Source organism: Gasterosteus aculeatus, chromosome 16 (assembly GCF_964276395.1).
Source record: "Gasterosteus aculeatus chromosome 16, fGasAcu3.hap1.1, whole genome shotgun sequence".
Classification (NCBI taxonomy): Eukaryota; Metazoa; Chordata; class Actinopteri; order Perciformes; family Gasterosteidae; genus Gasterosteus; species Gasterosteus aculeatus.
In genome coordinates, this window is record NC_135704.1 from 12758841 (window position 1) to 12782951 (window position 24111).

The following is a 24111-nucleotide window of genomic DNA, read 5'->3' on the forward strand; positions in this document are numbered from 1 at the left end:
CCATCGGATCGTAATGACACTGAACCCCCCCGCGCCCCCCCATCTTTCCTCGGCGTCTCTTCACTGTCGACAACAACAACATTTGGCCACGAGTCACCGAGCCCATTCGTTCCCGTATCCACTGAATCCCCCCACCCCCTCCCGCTCTCTCTCTCTCCCCCCCTCCCTGCTGCGGGAATGGTTTAACCCGCCCCCCCCCCTCAGTGAGCGAGGCTCGCGAGCACAAAGGAAGCGCCACACTGGTCGAGTCAGCGGGGATGAGCGCGATGTAAACACGGACTGAGGCACCGCAAGGCAGCGTCTCCGGTCCCCGTCGCAGCAGCGGGCCGTTATCGGCGTTGGATCTTCCACGAGGTGCCCGTGGTCCGGACGGCCGAAGGCCGGGCAGAGAGTGGGGACAGACAGAACCACAAGGAGTTCAGCATTGTTTCGGTTTTTTTTTTAGCTTCGGGCTTTCCTGGAGTTGCTCGCAGTCTGTTTGTGTGTGTGTGTGTGTGTGTGTGTGTGTGTGTGTGTGTGTGTGTGTGTGTGTGTGTGTGTGTGCGCGCGCGTGTGTGTGTGTGTTTGAGCCCGGTGGTTCACTGGGACCATAGTGTTGGGTTTTTCAATCATACATATATATATATATATATATATATATATATATATATATATATATATATATATATATATATATATATATATATATATATATATATATATTCCTCTCTCTCGTCTGGACGACGTCGACGACAAAGGAAACAGACGCTGATATGTTGCGTTTGCTGAGGTGAGTTCTCTTTGTTCCCTGTTGTGTCCCCGCACGCATGTACTAATGAGTCCTAATTACCAGGACAAAAGTGTAACGTTTTGTTCTGTTTTTTTCCACCCAACACCTTAAACGAACTCCATCTCTCTCTCTCTCTCTCTCTCTCTCTCTCTGTGGAAGCGGTCCTCGGGTGCTTATTATGTTGCCCTCTCCCCTAACGCCCCATCACTGTAATTGCCTTTGAACAAACAAAAAAGCATTGTGCACATGGAGGACTATCTCCTCCTATGGTTCTCCCTCTTTTTTGTTCTTCACGGAGCATTTGGTGCTGCAACGGGCACTTCCAGACCGCTTCAGGGTCTCATATCAGTGACATCCAGATGAATCCTTCATGATGTGTGGCGGTTTAATAATTGAAGAGACTAAACTGTGAGTTGGATACCCGTCTGCATAATTGGTTTGGACAGCGTGTAAACAGTGGGAGGCAATGTCACGTGCACCTAGAACCCACCCGGGGTCTGCACATCACTCTACTGTACCCATCCATCACTAGTCTACAGCATTTATCCATCGGTCTATCAGCCGCCCACCTCACTCCTCCACCTCCTCTCTTCTTCGGGGTCTGGTGATGGCACATGAAACATCTTCGTAATTAGCAGTTTGCTTTAGCAAAGAAGAAGTGATTATGGGAATTACGCCTGCTTGGCTTACTGTGCAGGCATTTTATTTTCTGTCCTTTTGTTAAACATGCAAGGGTCTTTTACTCTGTACTGCCCTGCAAATGGCACGGCTTGAACTATTTTATTCCGTGGTGCAACATCGCGTAATTCTTAAATGGTAAAAAAAGTAAACCATTTGACAGAAAAAAAAGAGTACGTATGCCCCATATCATTAAGTGCTTTTAATGTACTAGATGTGAGTTTGTGAAGAGCTCTCCATGAGGTGCAATAAGGGGACACACAAACCCCCCCCCAAAAATAAATGTTATTTTTTACAAACATTACACGTATACATACTTGAATATATCAGCAATTATGCAAATTACAAGAAACGCGAAGAACAGCATAAAGCGCATGATTACCCTCTTATTTCCTTTAGTTGCAGAGAATAAGCATCTGTTGATATAGTCCATTAAAAAGGCAAAAGGACATCATTGAACCGCATATCTCATGAGATTTAATGATTGATAGAAAGGTGGTGCAGTACATGCATGGTGGATACAGAGAAACGTCGTCATGGGGAAGAAGCATGAATTACATAAAGTGTGGCCGAGCGTGCGTTTTCAGGATCACATATTTAAATTCAACCCGGTGGGAACGAAGCTTTTTCACTCCTGGCAACTGTGCCGCTTCACTGGAGCAAATTAGGGTCACAAAGCAGCGCTGTGTTACAAGAGGCATTGAGCTCATTCAAAGTGTTCAACGTGCACTTTCGTTTCCAATGTAGTGCAGTCATCAAATTTCCAGCCAGATTCAATACTTATTAAGTAAAATTCCAACTATGGTCAGTACAGTTATTCCGGTTAACAATTGTTATTCCTGAATATTTGATTGATGGCTGCTCTCCATACTGCACTAAAATGTTAGTGAAATGTAATGATTGGTTCGTTTTGTGTTTTAAATAAGATGCCGGATATTGGACGTAAAGGCCTTTTTAACGGGCCTTTAAAAACAGTTCCCCCCCGTATGGTGCCGGGTGGACCGTCGACTTCGCCCAAAGTGACGGACTCGGAGTCGAAGTGTGACCAGAATTCACAAAGTCTGCCGCTGCGATGATATTTTTTCCACGGTGTGACAAATCCTTTCTAGGACAGGTGTTCAAAAGGACTCAGACCTGAACTTTTAAACCTAATTTTTGACTAAATTAATTCCAGCGCGGAGGTGAAACCAATATGTGTTCTCAAGTAACCTTGAACTATGGCCTCGCCTCCTGGTATTTTGATCTCAATTAAAATGCGTCTAAGATAGAAAGCCTTTGATAGATGGCGGGGGATGGTCAACAGAGAGGCTTCCGCTGCTACGTAACTGTGCCGTGTTTGATGCGTTATGTAAGTACAGTGAGCACAAGCCAAAAAGACTCCAGACCAGCATGAAACGTGTGCAGAGGCTTCTCTGTCTGACAGAGCTCATCTGCAACAGGCCTCGGTGGTTTTGTTGTACATTAAAGAGAAGGATGGATGGGAGGTTTCAGAGGGCGGACAAAGAAAGAGTGCAGAAGCACTTTGAATATAAACGGGACTAAACCAGAGCAACGAATAGAACAATAAGGTGAAAAGGTGGAAGAGGCAGAGTTATGAGTAATGACGGATGGAGCAGACTAACTGAGACGAATACAGACACAAACAAACTGAAAGAATTCCCCTGCAATGAGAGAAATCTCCCCAAAGAAGATTTGGGTGGAGAAAGCGATGCGGGGAACAGAAAGGGGAGAGGAAACGATTAGGGGAACAGAAAGGGTAAAGTTGATCCTAATCCAATTAATACACCACAGGGCTGTCTCTCCCTCTGGCATACTCATGTGCACACACACACACACACACACACTGGTAACTTGCACCGCTTAGATTTATTTTGTTGTGCAGCTCACCAGTATAAAGTCAGAACATCTAATGATTTGAGCCTTATATATGGTGATCAGGATGGGGGGGTCAGTGTAATGAGGACAGCGTCTGGTTGGGAGCCATTAGTTTCAACCAGATCTGACTCACAGCGTGCAAAAAAAGCCTTTCGGCAAAGTCCTGTGTGTGTGTGTGTGTGTGTGTGTGTGTGTGTGTGTGTGTGTGGAGTCTCTCGACGCCGTCCACGAGCATCTTCCTCATCCGCCTGCATCTTTATGTCCTGGACGCATACAGCAGCTGACGGATGCGTGTGCGTGTTGGCTGGTGTGTGCAAAGGCATTTTGTCTAAAGCACATATGAACCGTATGTGTTGACTGCAAAGACTAATCCATTAATTGTATCTCACCGCGTGATTCAGTGCGTGTCTGCAGGGCGAGGGAGCTGTGAGCAGCACGGCTACGGGAAAAGTGAACGATACAAAGCGAGGACTTCTACCCAGTACGTGTTTGTGTGTTCCTATATGCGCCACAGCCTCTTATCCTGTTTGTACACAACCACAAACTAAATGCACGGTGTGTTTGCTGCTGCTGGAAGGGTTTATTAGATGAAATCCTTATTTCTATGTAACCGATATGTTCTTTGAGAGCTTTGCAGATTGTAATTGATTTTAAAAACCCAAGCAAAAACCGCCGCAATTTGAGCATCTGTGCATTCTAGAATTTATACTTTAACATAAGTAAAATACCGTATAAGTACGTCTTTCATCTCAGGTGGTTGTAGCTCCCTCATGCACTCAAGGAAGATGTTATTCTTCAACAGATCCCTGTAAGGAGAAACGCCTTAATCAAGCAGCATGAAGAGGATTATTTAGGAAACAGAGGCATAATGGTTTTGAAAGACATTATGTTTTCATCTGTGCACCAAGTAGATTTGAACCTCGGTTACCTGAATACCTTTTGAAAAGAAATGGCTCTGAAAGTCGTTCATATCATGCATTTCCAACGCTATTTCGATCTGCTGTCACCATCCGCTCATGGGGGATATTTAGAAAATGACAAAAGGATCCATGTGGGAGTGAAGACAATTTTAACGCTGGGCCTCGAGTACATCTTGTGCTCAGCAAGCGGATAAGGCAAAGACGCTGAAAGCAGCAGTGAGATGAATACCGCGGGACGGAGAGACGGTGAAAGACAGAGAGTGAGCTGTAATCTGATTAAAGCCTCTTTACTCTGTTGTCACCTCACCTTCAGGCCACAGGCAGTGACCAGGGCTTATAGGGCAGAGGGGGGTGGGGGGGGGGGGGGGGGGGGGGGTCAATGCAGAGTCCCTCTCACTTGCAGGCATCTGAAGATACAGCTGAGACCACTGCACAGCAAACTACTCATGAAGGGCTAAAGCAAAAGCATCAAGAGAAACGTCTTCACTTGATACTTTTGTTTTTTCCCCGTAATGAGTAGTTTGCTTAATGCGTGTGTGGATGGATTATTAGAGAGATGAAAGGGGATTGTGTGAGGGAAGGGTCAGAGATAAAGGTATTATGTCTTGAACGTCTCTGGTTCTCATTATGGTGTTTTTGTAAGTGCGTTTGTGGGAGGGAAAGTGCAAAGATCGCCCTAAAGGTCACTCAGACATCTTAATGTGGTCGTAGCTCACGAGGGGGTGTGAGGGGGGGGAAATGAACAGCGCCCATACAAATCCCCTCCCTGCCTTTTAAACCTAACGCCACTGGCAACAAGATGACCAAGGCCGAGATTGTTTCCCTGTAAGCGTCCTCCTGTTAAGTGTCATTTTACGTTTACGAGAAAAGAAATTTAAATGCTGGCATGCATGAAAAGTAGTTAAACTGTTGTTGATAATAGCTTCCTTTTTAAGCAGTAAAATACTGCCCATTATTCCCCTCATGTGGCACTGAAAAGGCCTTTAAAGGCAATCAATAACTCTTATGGAGAATAATACTAATAATATTTCAGTGGTTCATTTATCAAAGGACCTGCACGGTGTGAATGTGTTGCTATGCTGCGTTTTTTTAAAGTTCTGGAGCACATTTGTATTTCTTTCTATTTTTTTTAACCAAGTATCACAGACCTTCGGATATATCAAAAGACACAAACAAACAGGGAAAATTGATTTGAAAACACAACGTAGAAAGTCAACAACAGGCAAGGGCCATCTAAAAAAAAAGGCTTCTGAAGTCTGTAAAACTAAATTACATTGAGATAAGGATGCTGCTTTCACACATTAGGTTCCGCTAAGCAGTCCAGTTAATCAAAGATGCGACACTTATAAATAAAACAAGGTTATCTGCTCCTTTCTCGTTACTATGCCAACTGAACAGGAAGCTACTTCAGTGTAACTGCACCGTTTGGCCTCCATAGAAATGTGCTCACGACAATTTTGTCGATGAATTACTTCATTGTTTACTTCATAAGCTGAAAATAATGCTTCATTTCTATTAAACTAAACCCGTACAAATTCAAAGCCAAATATACGATTTGAAATGATCCCAATAAAATGAATACAGATCTCCTTATATTAGAAACAGCGTTTGAATGTTTTACTCTATAAACGAATGTGGATGAAAAAGCTTCATAGTATTTTAAACATTTTAAACCGCACACATGTTGGTTGCCATCACCACAGGAAGGAACATCCTCCTGCGCATAACAAAGGTCCGCAGTGTACATTTGTTGTTATTCTTTCTTCAGGCTTTCTTCACTTATGAACAAACACAACACGTAATATTAATAATGATGGAACTGAAATGGTTTTATGTTACACCTCAACGGTTTGTGGAATAACAGTTATTGCACAGTGGATTCATCCCACAGTGTCTCTGCAGCAGATGTGCGTGTGAACAGATGCTTGATAGGACTCTTGTTATATTTCATTCATCCCAGAGAATCTTAAGCAGATTCAAACTCTATGTGTTTTTTTGCTTTCTCAACAACACACCCTTCTTGTAACAGATATACACACAGACACACACACACACACACACGCTGTAGTCGTCTCCCCAGTGACAGATGGGCCGGACGGAAACACAGTTATCCTGTTAGTAACAGTGACATCAGAGACACCGATACTTTGTGTCACGTGCACATGGATGCCGTTGGCGCTCTTTTGTTTACTCCAAATCGGTTGGGTTAAGGATAGATATTAGCCAAAAAAGTAACCCGCTCCAAGGGCAAGACGAGGGCTTCGAATTCAAATATTGATGTGGTCACGTTTAACCTGTCCAACCATTCAAATGTGGATGTGATTCATAGGATAGAAGGTTTGTCTCTCTACAATCCAGGGATCATGTCGGCAGATTAACCTGGCCAGGCGAACAGCATGGAATCTCAATAATACCCTTAGCAAGATTACCTCTTAAATGTTTGATCTCGGACAAACTTGGGCTAAATATCCATCCTGCTTTAGCCTACTGAACCACATCCCCGTCTCTAAGTAGAACTGTAATTTATCCTCACGCAAGTAATGCAATCTAAAAATAGCGGTGACATTAGTTAAAGCTGTGATGTAATATTTGGTCCAATATATTGATCTGAGTGCACTTAATGTCATGAATTAGGATATCAACGTGTTAATTTAAACCCTCATATAGATGCTGTTCAGAGGGAGGTCTCTTTATTATCCGGAGAAAAAACACCATGTGTTTGTTTGTTGAAAGGAGGGCGGATTTTGAAAATTTAGTTCACAGCTGCCGTGTTGGGATTGAGTCAGATATCAAATATGTCAAAACCCTGGATGAATGGAATTTATCCAGGAAATTGTGCTGCTGAATGATATAATGAACAATTAAATTATTTTTTATTTTTGCTCCAAACATTATACAAACATCCATATAATGGGGTGGATTTAACTTATCTCTTTTTATAACATTGTGCCTTTTAAGGTGAACCGTAAGGTTGCAGGAGAGGAAAAAAACATTTGCATTATTATTATAGAATCTTACTCACCATCCTTGAGGAAATATTCATTTGAACTTTGCCGTTCTCTGCAAGCACACTTTCGAAAAGAGATTCTTAACGCGGAGAGAATTTGTAGTTAACTTTGTGTGTGTTGTGACAGAAAAAAATGAAACACTTATTAAAGTGTCCCATTTTTTTCAGTTTCCTAGTCCAGAGACTTTGGCAGCAGCCTCTATCTTTCTCTTCTACGCATCTTTATTTGCTTGCGTGTCTTTCTTTCCTTCCCGGTCCGACCCTTCCAATCCCCGGAGAGCAGCGTGTCCCCGTTCTGGTGACGCTCTCACGCTACCACTCAGTGTGGGACCTCTGAAAGATGCATGCTGACACACATATTCTCACACACACAGACACGCACACAAGCAACAAACACTTTTCAAACCCTTCGTCTTTTTTTTTTTGTCAGTATGCCCATATCAGATTAGAAAATATAGTTTATCCCTCAGCAGAGAGGAAAAGCTCTAAAACACAAATTCAACAGTGAAAGAAGAGACAACTTCACTCATCTTCACAATCCTGTGAATTCCTGCAGAATAAAGTCTGATATTTGTGTATCAATATTATTATTATTATTTTTTTAATGATATCTAGCGTTCAATAACATAATCAGGTACTCTAGACATTAGAGTCATTCAGAGAATTTAGCATTCTTAAAATCCACTGTTTTCATCAGTTTATATATTAATAACAGTGAGCCCACTCGTCGAGGTGAAAGGGGGAGGCCCACTGCACGGTGATTGGCAGCACATGTGTGCTATCCAGGCAGGAGTGCAAGCTGGCGTCCGGCAGAAGACACTGTAAAACCCTTATTACAGCTGTGATCTGTGACCTCAGACCGTCATCTCATCTGAGGAGAAGAGAAGTGGGAGGAAAAACTCCAGCAGAGAACAAATCAACAAAGGATATTACACTGCCAGTGGTTTTGATATGTAACCTAACGTTATTGGCCTGTCTGGCTGATGGAGGCATGCGAGCAAAGGTACGTCTGAGCAGATCATCACGTGAACATTGGTTTGCATCAGAGGGGCTGTGAGTTGATTCAGTGGTCCCAATTTGTCAGCGGGGGGGGGAGTGGGGCTTTGAAACAGCCTTTAGATGTTGGTTTCACTGCAGAGTTTACATGACCGTGCTCAAGTGGAGCCGATTGAAAATGAAACCCTGTTTTCAGCACACCTGTGTCGCTGCAATAGGACTATTTCCATCACACAGAGAATCAAATGGTAAAACTGAGCTGTGTCCACATTTTGACATATCTAGTTTCATATATATATATATATATATATATATATATAAATAAATATATGGCTGTGATTATTTTGTAAACCTACATGGGTTTCTGTAGACTTTATATTTTGGATCCCTCCAAGGTTTTGGCTTTTCAGTGGATGCCCTAAAATGTTGGTGAAATATAAAGAGGCAACGGCTGAATAGGGTCAGAGGTCAGGACCGTCCGCTTCCAACATCCTCAAAGAAACCATCACGGATTGGCTCTTAACATGCACTTTCCCATGGAGACGAGCCCCGCTTCCCATTTGCATGGTCCTTGTACCGCTGCTGGTTGTTATAGCAACAGACAAGACGTGACATTGTTGCATAATATGTTGGTTTTTTTTCCCTTCCTGCTTGGTCTGACCTTATTTGTGGGCTACTTTCGACTTTCAAGTCGTCCTCTCTGCCAGTGTAGCAGTTAGCAGAGGCGGCGTTGGGTCACAATGGAAATCTCCACGCATTAAAATCAGCATTACCTTGGAAGAGTCGTGCTCCTGACTTATAATATGTTCTGTGGCAACACTGACGTTCTGAGACTTTCTACTGCTCTCCTCACACTATGTAATTCTGACGTTTATTAAATTGCTTTTCTCCTTGTGACCGTGGGTATATCGATAACATCACGCAAAGCGCATAGCCGTGTAACAAAGCACACTTCCTCCAACAATTTATGGGGCTCTGTCGGACAAGGAAATTCATTTTTCTCTGCTGTGCTGTTTTGGATGCCGTGGGGACGGACCAAAAAAACAAACAAGAAGAAACAAAACACCGCAGTGTTAAACATCTTCCACACCGTAACGTCCAAATCACCAGTGGAGCTCAAAATTCCATAATGTCTAAAATATTAAAATTGCTCAGAAGTGCAAAAAATCCTTGTGGATGTCTCGATTGAATTTGTATTGTTAAGAAAGGGAAGGAGAGAGAGAAGGCAGCTTTGAAGATTATTCTTCATAGTCAGCAACGTGCGTTTTCAGTTTAATCTTCCTCCTGAGTTAGGCTGCCTGTGGTGAAACTTCACAATCTGTTTCTTCCTTAGAATCTGTCTTCACAAAACAGGCAATTATGGACCCAAATTCCTCCAATTACTTTTCAAGGATCTTCCCCCCTATTTGCATGAAATGCAAACTAGTGCAGGTTTTTTGTCTGAATTTGCAGTTGAAGATATATTATAATATATGCTGTAGAAGTCAAGTTGTTTCTATAAACTTTCTCACTTCAGCCATTCGGGACATGTAATGCCATTTAGCTAACCTGGTTGCCACTAAAGACTACTTATGAATGCTAATCAGCTGTCGTTACGGTCTGACTCGTGCGCTCCCGACATCTCCCAATGCGAGGATCATTTACAATGTGGCATTAAAATGTTTGAGACTAGTTTATAGTTCATCCTAATCCGCGTTAATGCTTTTAATTGTGTATAAGCAGTGACAGGGAGACCCAGAGGCATCGGCTCAGGTGGGTGTTGCTGACAGGGAAAGGGATCTGATGAAACGCGCTGCGCCTCGGGCTTAAAAGCAATTACAGAAGCTGACATTTAGATGTCTAAATGGCACCTGGAAATGTGAAGCTATCATTTATTGAGAAACTGTTTTCCAGGATACTTTTCTCATCCGTTTCCATGTTGTTAGTTATTATTATGCAATTGGTTATTTAATAAGAATGCAGCTCGGCCTTGACGGATGTTGTGTGTGCAATTGGTGACTTTCTCCCTTATGTAAGTGCACTTTTTTTTTTCCTGCAGTACAGATTTTGTGCTTGTTTTAAACAATAAAGCTACCGTTCAAATTCAAATCGGCTCACCACTTAGTTGCTCTTGGTTTAGCGTTCCACACTGGGATGCTCAGTACATTGTAGTTGCACGTCAGCTCATCCTGACCACTGCAGAGAATGTGACGATCTGGGACCCCTTCTAAAATCCCACTTCTGTGTAGTTGTGTTTTCTCCAAAGCACACAGCACGTCATGCTGAGGGAAAAAAGGATTTCGGGGGTTTGACTGTTTAGTTCTCCAGAGGAGTTCATTTGCTAAACATCACCATGGCTACTGAAGCGTGTGTGTGTGTATGTGTGAGCGCCGCACAGAGCATCTGCACCCACAATACGGTCAATAATGATTACCTCTGTGCGGCCTGGCCGGTGAGTGTGCGTGAGAATGTTTGTGTACGTGTATGCAATAGTAAACACGGGAGACGGAGAGCGGGGGTGTGTTTGTGTCATCGGTGCTCTGACATGGCAGCGACAGTTACCTGAGGGAGACAATCAGACAAATGTAATGGATCCAGACTGAAGGAACATCACATCTCAAGTCTGCAGATAGAGTCAAACGTGGAACAGAGAAAAGGAAAGACTTGGGTGAAGACTGGACCTTTGCATGAATTACTGTAATTGGCTGCATAAAATATGTAGTATAGTGTTTTTTTCATGAAATAAATAGGATTTATAGTTAAATACTGAAATTTGAGCCTCTCAGAGGATGTTCCTAACTTTTACTATATTTATAGTAAAAAACTACCAAAACCAAGGAAATCCAGGGCACATTTTCCGCCAACATAAGCCCTCAACCCTTAAGAAAAAGGGGCGGATTGGTGTTTCGGCAGCTCACTCCTAATTGATCCGCTTGGGTCTTCAGGCGACCCAAAGGACACAAGCAGATCGATCAAGAATGGAGTTATCAACATGGAACTGTGTTGTTTACCAGAAAATCTGACAAAGACACAAAAAAAGTTACACTCTGGGTACAAAAATAAATTAAGAAAAACAGTTACAACTCATAAACAACAAACAGTGTAGCAGCAAAATATCATTCAAAAATTAAAATAAAGTGTAGTCAGTGCCACAGTTTGATTACAGTTCAATAGCTGGAGCAATATAACCACTTTAAAATGAATGTTTTATGCTCAATGAATACAATGTCTGCTTTTTCCTCCTGTAAGTTTTGCCTTTTCATCCCAACTTTTGTTTCTCGAAATCCTGTAGTGCTGAAAGCCAGAAGAGGCTGTGGTTGCTCATGGATTAAGTTTTTATTGTTGTTTTTTCACTTAAACATACAATCCAACAGTATCTCCTTTACATTGTCATTGGTATATAGAAGTTGGATTTCAGAAAATTGTCCACCCCAAAAGATCCTCGCTGAGTGTTGGAAGTTGAGTGGTTTGCTTGATAACATTGCAGTCCAGCTGGTGGTTTAGTTTATTGATCATAACCTCTTACATATGTTGCACTAATGCTCACAGACCATGCACCATATTCAGCATTTGCAGCATGAGCAATCAATACATGTACCACTCTAATAATTATGTCTCCGACGAGTGTTTCTTAACAATAGCAAAACATGATACAGGGTGAATAGTGGAGCACAATTGTGTACCAAGTTAGGAGGGAGCATCCTTTTAGTTTAACACAACAACAACAACAGTGAGCGAATACTCTCATCTTGTATTCTTTCAAGTGGGTGATTAAAGTAGTGGTCAGGGATCACTTTCGCTTGTTATCCAAATTAAGCTTTGTGGCAGGAATAAATAATGCAGACATTTCATTTGCATGGAGTCGTTAAGCTGTGATATACTGTGATTTCTTTTCTTCAAAACGCCAATGCATGCTCGCTGCTCTGTCAGCGCTCACAGCTGAACTCTTAAAGTGAGCAATCAATCATCTCTCCCTCCCATCTCCTTGTCTCGTCCTACTCCTGCCCTCTCTCCAACCGCTTTCTTTCTGTGCCCCACGTTTGCAGGTAAACACGTCTCAATGGGTGAGACCCACTGATCCGCTCCTCCTTTCACATCCCCCGCCACTCCAAAACCCGTGCCCCCCCCCTCTCACCTCCCCACCGTCCACTGCGGTCACCATGACTTCCACCGACCAACTGCTGGGTTTGGCTGAGGGGAGCCTGAGGTGTGACCAGGAGATTGAGAGGAGATATGAGATTGTTCCCTCGGTGGTCTGCTCCATGTGCTGCCTCTTTGGAATCATCTACTGCTTCTTTGGTAAGTGGGGACGTAGTCAACGCTTTGCTTGTGTGCTGGTTACTGAAAGGCATGTTGAAGATGCAGCTTCGGGGGGAAATAGCAAATAGCACATCAAAAGCTAATTATTTAACACATTGTATGATTTTTGTTTAACCCATACAATGGAATTGTGGAGGTTTTGTCCCAATTACTGCAGCCAGTTTTCTTAAACTCTGTTTCCTTAGCTAAATAACATTTTATATATATATAATAACACTATTTTCTCATCCAACTGTGAAAGCAATAAACATATTGCCCACTGTATTGTACTATTCCTTTAACATTAGCCTAAGAGAATAATTTAAAAACAAGTTCGGTGATTTTGCAATTTAACTACTTTTTCACAAAAGAGCTTTTATCCAAAGTGACTTACATTCGGTTTAAACCCATGGCTTTTTCATATTTTTGCCCGGGGAGCAATTAGGGGTTAGGTGTCTTGCTCAGAGACACTTTAACATGGAATATCAGGCAGCCTGGAATCGAACCAACAACCTTGTGCTTCCCAGCACACCTTCTCTAACCCCTGCGCCATTACGACCCCGTCATTAGTGATTATATTCTAGTTTATGAACATTACACAGTAGCTGTAAGGATAGAGACGAAGGAAACAGCTCAACAGTAAAAATCTGCCAATAAAACTTCATATGTTTACGTTCCGGCAAATAATTGGAAAGTACAACATATCGCCAAAGAGTCCTGAAATCTTATTTCCAGTTAATTCCGCTGTGCTGCTCTTTGCTGTTATTGATTTAAAAGCGGTACACAGAGGGGTTCTTGTTCCTGGCAATGTTAATCAATATCGCAATCTCATTTCTACAGACTAAGCTATTGTGGCAGCGTATTTGGATGGTTTCTTATATTTCCGTCCAATCCCTGAATATCTTTTCCTCTACACACTCCCCAAAATTGCTGTCATCAGCAGGATAACTGAAATTGGAATGCCTGCCGTTACAGAAAAAAAAAACGTTATTGTGCTTCCTATTCAGAGACGTGTTCCTTTTTCTTTCAACTAATTGTTACAGCTGCACTGCTGGAAAAAAAAGAAAAGAAAAGTTGACGTAGTTGTGGAATCAATCCACAACATCAGGCCTAGAGTTTTTTGTTTGTTCTGTGGGCCACTGAATACCAGGACTCACACTTTACTCACTGCTCTATTTGTGTGATGTGTGTTGGATTGCACCACACAAACTAAGGGCTCATCCTAATGAGTTTTGTTCTAAAGTAATTACAGGAATGTGCGATCAATAAATAATTAGAGAGAGGCAGAGAGATTTGTCCTAATGGAGTTTCCATTGCAACAAATTCTCAAACACTAATTATATTTCCCCTTGAGTAGGAACTGGCTAATTCCCACAAACGTGCTCAAATAATGACTAAAACGTTAAAATTACGTTAAAAATATTCCATGAATCTTATTTTTACAAAGATTCAACTCATTTCAATATTGCTCTGGGTGTGTTTCCATGTCTGTCTGCTCATTTATTGCAGCAATGTTCTGGTTACAGAGGCAGTGGCAAAGATTTGAAATATTGCTGCGGCTGTTTGGAAGGACTCAAGATAATATTCCTTCAAATCTTCTTTTCTATGTTACTTTAACTTTACTTGTCAGATTCAGATGCTTTTGGAGAATAAATGTAAAAGACAACTTTATCACTTTAAATGTACTTTATCAGCTTTGTTAGCAAGCTAACGGTGGTCCTGTTTTAGTCTCCTGTACTAGGCTAAATTTAGAGAATCACACCGTTTGTCAAATTTGTTTCATACATGCTTCCACAAAATGAAGGGGGTTGTGTTTCCGACTGGAATGGCATCACTTTTCTTCCAAAACTGCACCTCCGTCCTGCACCATCTCTTTCTGTTTGTCTGACAGCATAAGATAAAGAGGTGCATTTTCACCTCAGTGGCAATAAAACACTGTCATGCAGACAAGACACAATGCATATTGTTCAGAAACTCCAAACACACACATATGAAATACATTTCTGCAGACTGAAATTAAATCCCCCTACTGATGGAATTGTAGAGTTTGGTATTAATTCCAACGTCTCCAGCAGAAAGGATTAGCTGTCATGTATCTGATCCCCAAAACAACATCAAAGCTGGATCAATAATGATGCGATGGATAAGGCTGAATAGCGAAAGGAAGACATCCAAGAGCTTGATAAACCAGATTGAACAGATGGGATGAAGGCTCAAACGCCGGTAGAAAAGTAAGGGAACCAACAAGAGACATAAGAGGGAGTAGAAGGTTGTAACAGTGGGGGAGGAGAGAACGACTGGTCAAAGCACAGAAAACAGAAGCTAAATATTAATCAAAAAGAGGCACGATATTTCCAAATATATTAATTGATTGATAGAGACTGACGGGAAAATGACAGCTTTTACTCCTTACCTTTTTGGGCCCGGTGGCCACGAGATACCAAGGAAAACACACAGGATTGAGCCGAAGGAAGTAGAGAAAGCTGTGTGCATCGTATGGTCACCAGAGAGGAGCAGGGCCAGTGTGTTGGCTGAGAGGAAGAGTCTTGTCTGGCTCAGCTGTGCAATGCCTGATTACACACAGATAACAATCGGATGTCCCCCCCCCCCCCCCCCCCCCCGTCCAGACAGACGATGAAGGAAGGAGTTATGGAGCAAATGGAAAACGAGACGTAAATATTAATAAACACAAAAGCCAGGGCCATGAGATTGTGACTCTTGATAAATTGAGCTTTTAATAATACGTTGCAGTTTGTTGTAATCAAGAAGATAACGATGGGGAATAACTGGTGAGAGATTTACAAACAAAACAAAAGAACGCAAAGGCACTGGACGGGGACGGGACGGACTGTGCCAACCAGAAAATAGAAAAGAAGGAGAGCAGCTGTTCTTTGCAGCCGCCATGTTGACTAATGAATGTAGATGACCTGTTGTAATACGACCATTATTATATTTTAAAGCAGTTTCATGAAGGCTTCTAGAAACTGTTCTATCTGCTCATAATGAAGAACCTCCCCCCCCCCTCACCCACCACAGGCAGGCTGCTGTTTGTTCTGCTCTTATTTGTGCATCAGCCCGCTGTCCTCTGTTTAGATAAGATCTCAGCCTTTATCTTCAAGAACCTAAAAAAGCAATCCATGCCCAGTCAGCCACATTGAGAAAACCTTTGAATATAATCAGGAAAGCTACCAGTCAATGTATAATTTTATAAATCCTTTATATATCAGTCATAAACCATTTCTAAAAACAATTTAATGTCTGCTACCATCCTAAATTGGACCAGAAAGGAAGTAAACAGGACAGCCTTGTGATTGGTGGGATCTGCCGGATGCATGGACATCAGTCACAATGGCGGCTGTCGATGTATCTACAAACATGCACGTCTACGGTTCCAACCACAGATGTCTTGCTTCCCAACTCCTCCTGCAGGCTATCGATGCTTTAAGGCCGTGTTGTTCCTCACCGGCCTGATGTTCGGCTCGGTGGTCATCTTCATGCTGTGCTACAAGGAGAGGGTGATGGACACTCAGCTGAGCGTGGAGGCATCGGTGGGCATCGGCCTGGGGATCGGCACCCTGTGTGGCCTGGTGACCATGTTGGTCCGCAGCGTGGGGCTGTTCATGGTGGGCCTCCTGCTGGGCCTGCTGGTAGGAGTGGCTTCACTGGTGGTGAGGAAACACATTGTTGTTGTGCTTCGTTTAGATCTACATATTCATTTGTGAATGTCAAGCCACCGTGAAATGGCGGGCGGCATAAAAACTAAGACTATAACTTCCGGGGTAAAATGTGACCTCCCCTCTCTCACAAAGGCCATGGAGGAGTTCTACCACCCCAGAACAGTGTGGGTTCCTCTGGGTATCCTCCTGGGTTCCGGGACGCTGTTCGCCGTCCTCACTCTCCAATGGCAGCGCTGTTTCGTCACCCTCTCCACCGCCACCTTCGGCTCTGCGGTGATCACCGTCACCGTGGACTACTTCATAGAGCTGTTCGCCTTGGTGCACTACGTCTACGAGAGACTGCGGGTAGGCTCCTCTGTGCGTTCTCTCTGAGAAACTCTGGAGTGGCAGGGTGTGCGTGTGTGCGAGTGAATTAAAGGAAAAAAACGGAAAAAAAGAAACCTTAAGGAAAGTGATTAATTTATCTGTAGGAAATATATATCGGCAAAGCATATGATTTAAGACCTTTGCATACTTGTCAGACAGTTCAGTGCCCTTTATTGAAGCATCTTAATTTATTCACTTCCCCCATTGAATTATTTAGGTCCTTAATTCAATTCCTCACAGTGTGTATTTGATTTGTAACACTCCCCTGATCAAATTTTCAACCATAATCACATTTCCAAAATATATCTACCTATCAGGCCTCTTTTCATTTGTTCAGGTGTATCCCTTCTCATTTGTTTGTTAGTTTTATTTGACTACGCGCAATACTACTCCAAACTTTTAAAGTTAACTTTCATATGGATATTTTACTTTTCCATGCGGGAATTCTCGCATAGTGAGAAACTAGTTATTTTGCTCGAATGATTGGTTTTATTAAAGTGAAATTATTCATCTAATATTCTAAATGCTTTTTTTCAGGTGGCGCCAAAGAAGCCAGTGTGCTGGTTTACGTGGATCATCTTGGGGGTGTGGCCTGTGTTGGCCCTCCTCGGAGTGCTGATCCAATGGAAAGTGACCGCCGAGGGATTCTCCCACACGGAGGGTGAGCGACGCTGCTTCACACGGGCCTTCAACAGCTAACTTGAGATGTCTCAATAACTTGATGTTATTGTGGTCGAAGGGCCGTGTTGCAGCAAGACTACTTTGCCGTGTCTGTTGGTTTTCCTTTTCAAACGTCCACCGCTTCCTCTGCATTAGCCATCGGATACTAGGTAAGGATGTGTAGTTGTCACATTATTGACAACAGGGCGAAGCAATGAAAAAAGGACACTTACAGAGCAGTTTGGAAAAAAATGTGTCTTTATACAACGTGCCTTTAATCTTATCCTTAAGGGATTTTATATAAAAACGGAATCAAATCAAATGCATAAATGGAATTGCACACAAACAAGCATCTTATGAATTACTGCTAGAGTAAGACTACGGTCCGACGGGGCTCCCGCTCCCACACGAAGGATTGATGGATTAAACTGCTGATCCGAGAGAGCTGGCGCTCAACTCGCTGGGTCCGCTCTGGCTTTATGGCGAGGCAGACCACAGGCACGAGCTGTCACAAGTCCAAATGAGAAAGCCACCCGACCATCCTCCCATTATTACGTTCCCAGGCAATGTGGCTGTGGCTGAATCCCCCTATAAATATCTAAGACTCCTGATTGACGACTTTCTGTGGTTTTTGAAAATCAGATTCAGAAAGTTAAAGTTGAGGCTGCCTTTTTATTTCAGAGAAAAATCAGCGTTTTTTGTTTTTTTGTGAGGGAATTAGAAACTAGCCGCTGCTGCTTTTGCGACTGCGATTGACGTCTTACATTTGCCTGCGTCTTCCCAACGCCTCCCCCCTCTAGACGCTGTATACATGCATCCGCGAGCTTCGTTACCTCCCTCACCATCTATCTTGTGTCGTCCATCTGACTCACCGACACGTCCTTATTGATAAGGCAATTCTCAATTGGCTTCCTTCATAACTGCTTATATTGATCCATCTGGAAAGCGCTGCGACTGTCTCTGCTGGGTAAAGTATCCACAAGGCTCCACTTGCCAAACGTCCTTCGTGAAACGGGGAAAGGTGCTTTCAGGTCTGCTGCTCCTGCGGCTTGGAACTTGTTGCAGATTGATTTTTGGTCCGGGGGAGCTGGTGTCTCCTAAGTGATTTGCAGGAGTTTAACTGAGCTTTCCTCTGCGTGATCCAGGATGGGATCTTATTTTTGGTATGGAGACGCGTTATTTGACTGAAACCGTTTAATTGGCTGCTCCCTTTCTTGGTCATCACCTTCGTGTTAAGGAGATTTTTGTCAATGAGGCATTTCAAGCTTAAATACTTTTAAATAGAATTAGAAAAGCACGACGGTTGCTGCTGTGTCCCAGCACTGGGAACTGTGCAGTTGAATTTTGGAGCAAGGGATGTTTGATTAAATATGAATTGAACTTAGTTTTGAAATATTTTCATCGTGTTCATAGATTTCATTTGCACTTAAATCTTAGTTGCTCTCTGAGAATGCCAAATACGCGGAGCGAGGCCAAAGCCTTTTTTTCAGTATTGATCTCACAAAGGGCCGTACGAGCTGGTGACATTTTATCAAGACGGACAAATCTATCCTACCTTTTAATCGGCAGCTTAAGAAATTACCATTGTGAGGACAGGGAACACTGTGTGTGCGTGTGTGTGTCTGAATACAGCAATCGGTGTTATCGGCTGAATGTGCCTTTTTAAAAGACGCATCCTTAATCTGTTCTGAAAGCGACCACAACACAGATGGCAAGATCACACTCGCGCACACACACCAATCACACGCGGTGCAAATGCGGCACTCGATGCACAGAGCTCATGCGCTTAAACGGCCTCGCGCAGAGGCAGAAATATAGCCGCTCGCTCACTTACTGCACACAATTAAACTCTGACACTTGATCTTTGCTGGTGTGCGACATGCAGAGTTAAACAGTCTCTTAGAAAAAGTCACACATGGGCTCAAATAATGGGATTAGACAGCAGGCTGGCGGGGCTTCCAGAGAAAGTGCTGTTTTGACAAATGACCTACATGTGTGGGGGAAAGAGACTTAAAAATGAAATACACCATGCACAGTATTGTCCAAAAACTGTAGGAAATAAAACTAAAAGGAGAGCAAAGACAACCAAACACTGCATTTATGTCATAACCTCATTGCCGTAAATATATATTATAGCCTGTGTTTGGGAAGAATAATCAGGTAGAGGCTCTAGGAATCAATGGTAAAGTAGTTAGTCCTGTTTTGTGATGAGATCCAGGTCAATAAGAGCCTCCATTGCGTCACTCAGAAGCCAAACACAATTTACCTATACAGCATGAATCCTTAATGTATCGACACTTGTCTGAGCTTTTCTGTAATGATGGAAAGCATTGTTTAGAAACACAAAGAAGGATGGGGAGGGGAGCTGGGTGGGGGGGTGAGGCGGGGAGGGATGGGACGTTGGGAGCAGGTGTACTGGGGGAAGGGTAGGAGTGGGTAATAAACTGGGGCACAACGTTTAACGGGGCACCAAAGTGTAATCAGTGAGGAAAAGCATCTGTCTGGTCAGCTGATGGAGTAGGAAGCAGGAATGATCAAAGATGGCACAATTTTTAATTTTTTGGGGCATTGGTGCACTTAATACTTAATAATAATAATTCATTATTCATTCTCAAACTAAACTCCGAAACACTCGTTTAATGATGTTGGGACTGGCTAAAATGTCTAAAACTGACATTAGTTCTTACACAGACATATGTAAAAGAAGACACACACACACACACACACACACACACAGGGGCCGGGGGGATTTGGGGGGGGGGCGGGCAAAAGAAAGCCTTTTCGCTGATGGCAGATGGTGCCTAGTTAGCTGTCCACCCCGCACAAAGAAACCACAATAGACCTTATAACACTTCCACGCCGACCCACTCGCACTTTAACTGTGACACATAGTGTTTATCTTTGCTTCATTAGATTCGGCGCTGTTGTTGCACGTGAAATATTTCTCCGGCACTACTGCATATTAAACGGCTACATCAAAACATGCATGACTGAAAAGAACGAGATGGATAATCAATGGGCAGCGAGACCGAATGGATTCTGGGCGTCCTTTTCTAGGAAGTGATTGAAAATAACACTAAACTCACTCGCATGCTGCGAGGAAAATGATCTGCCTGGACTGAACAGACTATAAGGGAAATGAATCCTTTTTCTTTGTGCAGCCTTTTGGTTTGTCTTACCATAAAAGCTGCATTGTTCAATCTGCATCATCCTCTCGCTCTCTCTCATAATTATACATGTGCTCCCCCCTTTTTGTGTCCAGTGGTTCTGAGTCGACAGCAACGGAGAGTTCAGTTGATGCGGATCCGACAGCGGGAAGAGAGGCTGAAAAAGGAGAAGGAGAACAAAAAGAAGAAGAAACGAGAGAACCAGAAGACCAACCACAAGCAGAAAGCCCACACCCATCACCACCACCACCACCACCAGCACCAGCAGTACCGTCACCCTGCGGCGTCCCACCCGCATCACCAAGCCCAGAGCACCCAGCCACCCAAAGCCCCTCCACCTCAGACCGAGCCGGGCCACCAACGCAAGGCCAACTCCAAAAGGCGCTTTGATGGAGACGTTCTGTCCCCGGTGAGATGCAACGAATCCGCATTTATGAGATGAAAGGGAGCTGGGTTAAGGGCTACGTCGGTTAAAATGACATATTTCAAGCAGTAATGGAATAATCTTCCTCGTAAAAAAAAATGATGGTTCTATTTCATGTGCAAAATACTTCAGTAATCAGTAAAATGCAGCAGCTGTGTGCAAAACACCTCTAGAATAATGTGTGTGGGAAGAAAAACCGGTGATCCTTTTTTCATCTGTTTTCCTTTTTTGAAAAAAAAAATGTCCCTAGTTCTAATCTATATTTGACTAATTCAATGCTACACCTTTAAAGATTTGACATTTTTGGGAAACTTTCTTGACTCATGTCAGTACGTTCCATAAGGAACTGGAGCGTGCGGACAATTATCTAACCTTAGCATGCAGATTGGATCTGTATGACGCTAACAACATCTTCATTTTGACCTGACAGGCATGAGGACGGTATGGATATTTAATTATTCTCTGGGAGAGAAAGCAAAAAATTGAACTCTCCTTCACCAGTAGTTGTTGTACAGAAGTGTACAATGTCTGAGCACTTTACCGTCATTATCCATCACACCTCAACCCCGTGTAATCTGTCCGTCTGCAGAGCTACATCAAGAGCTTCAGGGACCGACAGACGGACAGACGAGCCTACTCCAGCAGCCGCATGATGAGCCGCTCCCGCATGGCAGAACTCGACTACGACTGCGGCTCTCGAGTGCCCCTCACGGCTCCCAGCGGACCCCCGGTCCACATCTGAGACATGGAAAATGAACACGCGTCGCCCCGACCTCGCACACAGCTACACGAGGTCACTTCGAACCTCTTTGTCACTGTTAAGGTTATCAAAACCTAAACCCCGTGTGTCAACTGTATCAGGAGGTGGTGAGTCGCACGCTGGTTTTCTCCTCCTTTTTTTTGTGACCAGTGTAGTTCTGTTGTGTTGGTTACAACTCTCAACACACAAGAGCAGCAACCTCTTCTTTTAGATGGAGCAAGAACTGTACGCTTGGTCAAATGTCAAACGCAGTCATCACTTACTGTATTAGGCTTAAAACACGGTTTTTAAATTTGGTTCTGGAGGACATTGGGAATAATGGAGCAGAAAAAAAACATCTCAAGGCATCTGTGGACTCAAGGTGGCACAGTCTTCACTTAACCCTCGGCGGCATCTTTAGTTCAAGGGAAATTAAGGAGTCAACGTTTAGCTTGAAGGATCCCATTAAGAGCGCTCAGAGGAGGAATGTGGCAGAAAAACAACAACAGAAAACACAGCTGAAGACTGAAACAGCAAGGCAGCTCTTTTTCATCATTTTCTCCACTGAAAGGTCAGCGTGTGACGGGAGGTGGACACCGCGTTATCTTCACTGACAGCCTGTGAATCCAGAAATGCCAACGCAAGTCTTCTGCCGCTTCAAACGGTGGGAGAGGAACTTATTTCAGGTGTGCAGAGTTAAAACCTAAGTCCAATGTTCTGTTATTTCAGCCATAAGCGCTCCATGTCATCGCCTACATTTATGCCATTCTTCCTTTTGAATGTGCTTCCATCTCGTCATTCTCCTTTCTAGAGACACGGACGCAGTTCCCCTTCTTTTCTTCGAAAGCTACTGTATGTAATTATCTAATGTTGACGTGAAAGCTCACGCGTCACTCTTCCTCTTCTTATCCAGGAAAATTTGACTTTTTTAATTTATTCGTCAGCTCTCTCAATATGATGTTGAAGCGCACACAGAAGGAACTGCCATCTGATACTTGCCATCCAGGAATAAGACGTTTAAAATTCAGAGTGTAAATCGGGGAATATACCCGGCAGTGAAGAAGTTAAACCTACTGTGTGTGTGTGTGTGTGTGTGCGCGCACACAGAAGCCCTGTGGTAAGTGATGGATTGCACCACACACCGGCAGTAGAGGAGTAGAGGGGGATTCGTGGACGAAGCTGTTTCACTTGTCTTCTTTTCTCGCATGTATGCTGGTTCACGTTGGAGAACCGGCATACTCGTATATGTAAATGTTATAGTTTGAATGTCGTGTGTACTGATGAAAAGGACGAGGAGGAGGGAGATAATCTCATGTAAATGAAGAAACATGAAATCATTTGCGCCCTGCTGTTGATGTTTACTGCTGGACCAGATTTTTTTTTATAGACTTGCTGTTTTTGTGTGCATATGTTTGTGTGTTACATGCATTTGCGTGTGGGAGGCTTTTGAAGCCAAACGTGTTCCCAGACATTAATGTTGTTGTGCCAAACATCCGGAGAGTTGGATTTGTAAAAAGACGTATTTTCAGTAAAAAGGAACTGCTTCTTGTTTTATTTAAACCTCTTTGGAAGTAAGCTACGATAAACACCAACACTGCCAATGTAGCAATTTTGGGAGAATCCATGAGAGTTAAATGAACAAAAAGATTCCACAGTAGTGTTCTTGAATACTGAATATCCGAACCAGGCACCAGGACCAATCCTTCTCACCTGGGTCCATTACTGCATGAGAATCCCCGTGTAACCGTCTCCTTTATGTCGGTGTTTCAGCGTGTCACTGTTGTCGTGTGAAAACCTCAGAATTACGTTTTGAATTTGTTGGTCCCACAAAACACAATCCAACACCGAGTGATGAAATAAGACTCTTCTGCCAGCATCTTCTCCACTCTTCTTTTTCCCCTGCTCTTGAAATGCATTTTGCTGAGTCACCCTTCTATTCTGCTGTATCATTGTTATGCCAGCAATATTTTGCAGTAGTGAGTGTACAGGTGTTATTTGTGGTTGTGCTCGCACTTCGGTCCCAGTTCGGTCTTCTTTTAGGGTTTCACTCTATTCTACTCAATCTATCTAACATTTTAGACTCTTTTTTTATTATTCATTTTAATATTTTGTGGTCACTACTGAATATCTGTTGAAGAAACACTTGTAGATATTGAACTGTAAATAATTTTCAAATGTGCAACTTTCTTTAACTTTCATGTTGATACCATGAACACTTCTGTCATCTATCCTGCAGATTGGACCTGTGTTTCATTGTCGTTAATGTCCTATTGGTTTAATTTGTCTGGGTGGTGGATGCACTTGTATCCTTTTCATCTTGTCGTTTCAATGTGTGATGTTGAAGAACAGCCGCAACGGATTATCAGGAGCCATCGCTAATTCAACAATTGCTCCAAATGGCAAGCGGAGACGCCAATTTGTTTTCTTACCACCCTGTTTATTTCATTATTATTATTAATAACCCTGTCATTATTATTATTGATAGCATGAATTTATATGGACCTACAATATGATAAACATTGTGATTCTACAATCTAATGCATTTTTTTTGTCTC

General features: G+C 43.0%; 1 protein-coding gene across 2 annotated transcripts; it reads left to right on the forward strand.

Moving 5' to 3' along the window:
- Positions 1 to 203: 203 nt before the first annotated feature.
- On the forward strand, positions 204 to 24089 carry tmem198aa (transmembrane protein 198aa). 2 transcript variants are annotated; one of them, XM_040201414.2, is made up of 7 exons: positions 204 to 769; positions 12271 to 12523; positions 15953 to 16191; positions 16333 to 16545; positions 17104 to 17227; positions 20489 to 20802; positions 21407 to 24089. In XM_040201414.2, the coding sequence occupies exons 2-7, from the start codon at positions 12385 to 12387 to the stop codon at positions 21557 to 21559; spliced, it is 1182 nt and encodes a 393-aa protein (XP_040057348.1). In that variant the 5' UTR covers positions 204 to 769; positions 12271 to 12384; the 3' UTR covers positions 21560 to 24089. The 2 variants fall into 2 exon arrangements, with proteins under 2 accessions (XP_040057348.1, XP_077947451.1); XM_078091325.1 differs by lacking the exon at positions 204 to 769 and adding an exon at positions 3712 to 3803.
- The last annotated feature ends 22 nt before the right edge of the window (positions 24090 to 24111 follow it).

Coding starts and splice junctions, on each gene's coding strand:
- tmem198aa (XM_040201414.2), top strand. CDS start 12,385: ATGACTTCCACCGACCAACTGCTGGGTTTGGCTGAGGGGAGCCTGAGG. Junction 16,546..17,103: donor ACGTCTACGAGAGACTGCGG/GTAGGCTCCTCT, acceptor GCTTTTTTTCAG/GTGGCGCCAAAGAAGCCAGT. Junction 17,228..20,488: donor GGGATTCTCCCACACGGAGG/GTGAGCGACGCT, acceptor TTTTGTGTCCAG/TGGTTCTGAGTCGACAGCAA.